The sequence below is a fragment of the Mus caroli genome, chromosome 16 (assembly GCF_900094665.2).
Source record: "Mus caroli chromosome 16, CAROLI_EIJ_v1.1, whole genome shotgun sequence".
Classification (NCBI taxonomy): Eukaryota; Metazoa; Chordata; class Mammalia; order Rodentia; family Muridae; genus Mus; species Mus caroli.
Genome location: NC_034585.1, coordinates 33,079,408 through 33,086,135, shown reverse-complemented (window position 1 = coordinate 33,086,135; position 6,728 = coordinate 33,079,408). Strand labels below are relative to the sequence as shown.

General features: G+C 38.7%; 1 protein-coding gene across 1 annotated transcript in view; it reads right to left on the bottom strand.

Annotated features, from left to right (window-relative positions):
• Nucleotides 1-6,728, bottom strand: part of Kpna1 (karyopherin subunit alpha 1) — a 55,863-nt gene continuing 49,135 nt past the window's right edge. The window contains exons 12-14 of the mRNA XM_021184981.2: nt 5,974-6,101; nt 3,784-3,962; nt 1-3,494 (exon numbers count right to left, since the gene is read on the bottom strand). Coding sequence (XP_021040640.1) covers nt 3,307-3,494; nt 3,784-3,962; nt 5,974-6,101 — 495 coding nt within the window. The 3' untranslated portion in view covers nt 1-3,306. The remainder of the gene's footprint in view (nt 3,495-3,783; nt 3,963-5,973; nt 6,102-6,728) is intronic.

Sequence of the window (6,728 nt, the reverse complement as noted above, 5' to 3'; positions counted from 1 at the left end):
TTTTACAATACAGCCCCACGTTTGGGGTCAGACAGCTGAAATGTTTATTTAGCACTACAGAAATCAATCAAAGTTGCCGGTAGGTAGTCATGTACAACAGAATTTGGTTGACAAATTATACTTACATATGTTTTCTTAGGCATAGTCAGCAGCAACTGGAATAATTCAGATTTATTATAGGACAGTAAGGCTGAGAAACACCCGGAGTCCAACAGCTTAGTCTGGTGTGTGGAAGAAACAACCCTGGTGCAGCAGTTTCCAGCAGTGGGCTAATGAGGGCAATCTAAGATGGCTTTGACTGGNGGCAAGAACCCGTGTCCCACAGCCAAGTCTCCTAACTGTGCTCTGTACCTGGCATCTGTATGTTCTGGGTGTTTCTCCACCCGACTCTATTTACCTTCTGGTGCTTCAACTGCCAGGTACCTTTACATCTCAAATTCTCTGAACGAATACTTCTTTAAAAATCAAAGTTCTCAGTATAAAATACATACTTGGAAAGTCTGGAAGGAGACAGAGAAGGAAAACAACAAAGCCATTTTGCCCTGATCACTATCTAAAATCCTTAAGAGGTTTTGTGTTATAAATACTAACATGCTTCTGTAATAAGTAACACCTTTCTGATAAAAATATTCAAAAGATTAAATTAATAGGCTTTGCCAGGTGAGAGACTAAAAATAGGATTTACAAGTAACCCCTAAGACTCCCCTTGCATTAAGAAACCAAAGTCTTCTCTGTGAGTACTCGGTTCCAGAACAGCTGAACTTGCTAGCGTTTAGCTGAACTTGCTAGGGTGTAGCTGAACTTGCTAGGGTGTAGCTGAACTTGCTAGCGTTTAGCTGAACTTGCTAGTGTTTAGCTGAGTGCCATGTTTACCCCGAAACAATCATTTCACTATCAAAACAAANTTCAGAATATTTAAAGTTCATGAACTTCTGGTCAGGCTTAAGATAAAAGAGCTCACACTGATTAATGGACCTGAACTCACTGGGCCACCCTGATATTGCTACAAAAGTTCCAGCTGTATGCTCTTGGTAANGTGGGGTGACAATTCTGTGTGCTTTGTATTTCTTTTCATTCAAACTCCTTTATAAGATGCAAAGGTTTTAACTATCCAATAGAAGGTACATAATTTAAAACATTCTATAGAAATAACATGTTACCAGTAATTTACAATTTAAAAAGAAATCAGCCACAAGAAAAGTCAAAGCTAAAAACAAGATTTTTACTATGAATCAGTGCTTCTATTACCTTCTCAAAGAAGTGATACTGTAATGTGATGTAAAGGCAACATTGAAAGTTCATCTTTAAATTAACCACCTAATTTAACCCTAAAATTACAAAGAATCAGTCTTGTACAGGTCAAGTTCAGTAAACTAACATGTTCTCTCAGCACAAAGCAGCACTAGAAAACAACAGGACAGACGGGAGTTGACTAGTTTTGTGTATCTGCTCCATTGGTAACAGACATCAGACGGCATCCATCCCAGAGCAGACACAAGTAAAGACTAGGGCAAGAATGCATCACACTCTTGGCTNAGAAATGTCCTTTGTCTCTGGAACTTTCTAGTTTGAATGAAACAAATTTTTCAAAGTAAATCAGGTCGTGTAAGTTGGCTGCTTAAATAACATCATGATGAGGTATGAGAGCTCTGAATATTCCTTACATTCAGCAGGATTTACCAGAGATGTGCAATAGCTTGTCAGGGCAACTTCTAGATAGCTTTTATCTACTCTGGGGTTACGATGAATTCTAGAAGAGTAGTCTAAAAAGATTTAAAAGGGTATGCTCTGAAACAGACATGAGCAACTTTTCCTTCAGAATTCATTTTGAACAGAATATCATTGGGGAAAAAAAAAAAAGACTCCTCTCTGATACAGTGTGTCCCAACATTGAGCCAAGATGGCCAACTAGCACCGAGAAGTCGCATTGAACTCATTTGCAGTTCTCTTGGCAATTATCCTTTTTTTCTTGTTTCTTTCCCCTTCTAGTCCAAGCACAAATGTCAGTGAACACAGTACTGGAAGCNCCATTTGCAGGTACATTACAGTCATCATTAAATAAGCAGGAGGTGGGCATGTTCTTCCTAGGGTAGGGTACTAGTAGGAGATGAAATAAACACAGGGGATACTGAGGTTATTGGATCACTGCCCTTTAGTCTAGAGGTCACACTGAGGAGACTAGTATGCTCTTAAAGATAAGGATGCTGCACTGCAAGAGCATGTATGCAGCATGATTACATTAGAATCGAGCTGCACTCAACAAAGGAAAAAAAAATCCCTAAGTAACATTTAAATATGCGTTATCTGCCAGTCACAAAGAGGAAAAGCACCTAGGGTGAACTCCAATTTACCAGGACCTTGATCAGGACCACAAAGCCTGAGGATCTTTTGTAATGCAGAAACACAGCCTCTAGTCACACTGGTTTAAACAAAATGATGGGTTTTATGTTCTTAGTCTTTAATTGAATTTTTGAACATGGTTTTACTTAAGGACTTTTAGCCTTCATACCAGCGTTAAAACTGAACCACTTCCAAATCCTAAGAAACAAAACCAAAGAGAAGCAAAAGCCATACAAACTAGTATATGCTTCTCTCCTTCCTGCTTTAAGGAAATCTGCCAAGCCAGGATCACATTTAAAAGTCAAAGTGTTAATTCTTCAGCATTCCTGACAACTAGAAGCACATTCACTGAAGGCTGAAGGTGAGGGATTGGATGGTTTAACTTTAATATCTGAAGAAAATGACTCCATTAGAGGAAAGAAAACCATCCCATCTCAATAAGGATTAATGCAAATGTGGCTAGAAAAAGCCACCAGGTACTCCAAGGGTTGATTCACTGTGGAAGAACTCGAGAAGAGTACTCTGACGTATACACAAGTCTAAATATCTCCCTTGTAGTTGTGTAAAATTCAAGATAAAGGTTTTAATTTTATCTTTTAATGTCATTTTCCCCACTTTACGGAATGAGGAAGAGTCCTCTTTTTTCCCCCACAAAAAAGGGAGCCACATTAGTATGTGTATATATTCCCATGACTCTAATGTAAGTGCGGATCTCCAAAGCTTAGGGATTTTTCCATAAGAGAGTGGGCCGTTCTGGTTACCCTTGTAATAAAAGGGTATTCCACCACAGAGAGCCAGAGGTTTTCCAGATGTGTGTAAGAGAGCAGGTGCGCAAGGCAAGCAAATGAGCGCAAACAGTATTATGGAAAACATTTGAGAGATTAGCTCCATGAGGACTGTGGGCTCCACAAGAGGACTTGACTGGATAGCCTGGTCTGACACAGGAACAAGAAGGAGAGGATTGCTTCAAAGCTGGAAACCTTCCATAGGAGCTTCACACTGCTGGAAGATGTACTGCTGCTGGCTAAGATCAACCTGGGGTGCGATGCTGCTGTCCTCATCTTCCGTCCCAAAGTAATGCTCAATAAGATCAAAAGCCTTTTGATAGATCTCCTGGTTTTCATGACTCTGTAAGAACTCAATTTTATCCAGACCTAAAATGAAGAATAAAGAATCTTTCTTGAAAACCTCAGTAACTACATTCTTAATTCTATTTTATTGATGTAAAGATTCTCAACATACGTATCAGAAATGATTATTGCCATTACATCCAAAGCCCAATATTATAAATTAACATCTTAAATTAAATGCACATTGCAAGCAGTTTCAGGCCTAAGGAAGCAAAGTTTCACTGCTGTTGTCTCAGTGTCACCCACTACTCCCATGTTCATGTTTTCATATGACTATTATTGTTCATTTCCTCATTCTCAGCCAAAGTCTTACCATATGCTTCCTCAATCAAAGCACAGTAAGGATTAATGCNTGAGCCGTTTCGTTTGGCTTCTTGTTCTCCAAGCCTCAGGATGTTTTCTAAGCCATTTAGAGCAACCTGTACAATTTTTGCATCCATGACAGTGAGGAGATCACAGAGTGGCTTGATACAACCCAGTTCTACTAGGTACCTGAATCAACAAAAAAAGGACAATTTAGTCATACAAAATATTTAATTTTGTTAGATTTTTATTGAACTGTGAGGCATCTTCAAGCTTGCTGTAGAAATAAAAATAAGCTGTCAACTATGGAACTTTAGAGAGGAAAGAGTTAGCTCACACATCTCAACTATAGTCTGTTATTGAGGGAAACCTCTACTTATGTAACAAAAATACCTCGTCTATGGACTGGTGGGGCCATCTTCCTCAGCCCCAACTGCACATAGAAGTTGGAAGAGTTATTGGTATCACTATTTCCACATGTAAGCACACTTCTCAAATACAGGCTGTGTGAACAAGAAAACAGAGGCAGGACTCTACAGCCGGATGTCTTTTAACTCCAGCCGGGATTAACGTGATGCAAACAGTATAACGAATATAAGACAGACTACTGCATCACATCCACGGCAGATATTCACAAAATTCCCATCACCCTAATCTCTCAAGTTGTATATGGAGAAAACAGAGATAACTGAGGTAGGTGAAACCTGTATAAATGAAATGTCACTGTGAAACTTAGTACTCATCTTTATATCCTTTCTACACTACTTTAAACTTAAAATACATATATAGATCTCTAGAAGGAAGAGAGAACACATAAAATAACATTATACATGATAAAGATGAAACTCACTTCTGATGATATGGAGACTAAGAAAATAATCAAAACCTATTCTTGATTATTAATTTAAAAAAGAAAACACAATAAACTAAGGATAGAGGAAATATGATAAAGAGCCTTAACAAGAAGTGTTTACCTAACTAACATCATATTTGAAACATTGCACATGCAAACCTAAGCATTATTTTTAAAGAGGATTTTAAAAGGAGTATAGAAGAATGGAAGTAAACTCTTCCATTACTGTCTATGCAGGTTAGGAAACACACACACACACGCACTGATGAAAACACACCTGGATAATAAGTATAGAAAGTCTATGATATAAAGCATGATACAAAGCTCATATACAAATTTAACTGTTTATACTCCAACTATTTATACTCCAGTAATGAACACTTAGAATCTAAAAGTAAAACCCTAATAGCAGTGCTGTAGCATTAGCAAACAGTAAATCTGGTAGGGCATGGTGATTACACATTGAAACCCAGGACTCCAGAGGCTTGAGCTCCAGAACAGCCTGGTCTACAGAGCAAGTTTCAGGAAAGCCGGGGATGCACACAAAAATTATGTCTTGAAAAAAAAACAAAAGAAATAAATCAAAATGAAAACTGAAAATAGATGAGGAAGGCTGTATGATGAGACGGCTCCGCATCTAAGACTGTTTGCTACTCTTCCACAAGGCCCACGTTCAGTTCCAATACCCTATATATAAGGTAGCTCACAAGTGCCTGTAACTCCAGCAATAGGGAGTATAAGGCCCCCCTTCTGGCCCCCATGGATGTTACAATTATGAGGGAGGTTCACACACACACACACACACACACACACACACACACACAGACACAGACACACACACACACACACAGGGGGGTTTGTCTTTTTTACACACACAGGGGGGAGAGAGAGACCTTTTTAAAAAACTGAAAAGAGAGAGAAAACAAGTATTAAGAGCTAAATGTAAGGGCTGCATAGATGGCTCAAAAGTTAAGTGCACTTGCTACTGGAGGACTGAGTTCAGTCGCCATCACCCATACCAGGTAGCTCACAATCACCTGTAACTTCAATTTGTCTTGTCTTCCAGGCACTTCCATTTACATGCACACAAATACCCACACACATCACTCATACATGAATAATTAGAATTGTAAAAATATATCTTAAAGACTAAATGCACTTCTGAGTTTAATTATAACACTGATAATTTCCCAAAGTGCCAGACTTCACATTCAAGAAATTCCTTTCACATTCACAGTCAAGAAATTCCTTTCTTAGTGGTCAAGGTTTTAGATTATATACTGGAGATGGGGAGAGGTTAAACTTCTTTTCCTTTAATTTGCAAGGGGCTACCTGGACAGCACTTACTTGATCTGCTCAGCTGATCCTCCAGAAGTTGCATTTGTGATGGCCCAAGCAGCTTCCTTCCTTGTCCGGAACTCTGCTGTTTGCAATATACTAATAAGAGCTGGGAACATGTTAGCATCTATCACCGTCTGAAATTGAGAAAGAAAGAAACAAGAAAGTTACATGATTTTTAAAAATATTACTAATTGACATTATAACTTGTTTTATTTTTTGTTTTGCCTTTTGAGACCAAAACCAGTTCTGACCTGGAACTAGCTAAGTAGACAAAGTTCACAATTCACAGTTCTAACTGCCTCTGCTTCCTGAGTACTGGGACTAAAAGGATAACTTTGAATTAACTTGACAAATGATGTTTGTTTTTCCTGTTACCATTTTTCCATCTTTATTTTATGAATTATTTATGTGTACGTGTGAATGCATAGACCCAGCTCTGGCTCTCTCCTTCTACCATGGGTTCTAAGGATCAAATCCAGGTCTTGAGGCTCACTCAGCAATGCTCTTACCTGCTGAGCCATCCCACAAGCCCTGTTACCTTTTTAGGAAGCTTATTTATTCTTACACCATAGATAATGCTCTTATGTAGTGTGTGGTCTCAAAAAGTCATCACAAGAGATGGTTTAGTAGATCAAAGTTCTTGCTGTACAAGACAGGCAGAGAGTTATAATTCCTAAAAGCCATTAGAAATAGCAGATGAGGGGCTGGAGAGATGGCTCAGCAGTTAAGAGCACTGACTGCTCTTCCAGAGGTCCTGAGTT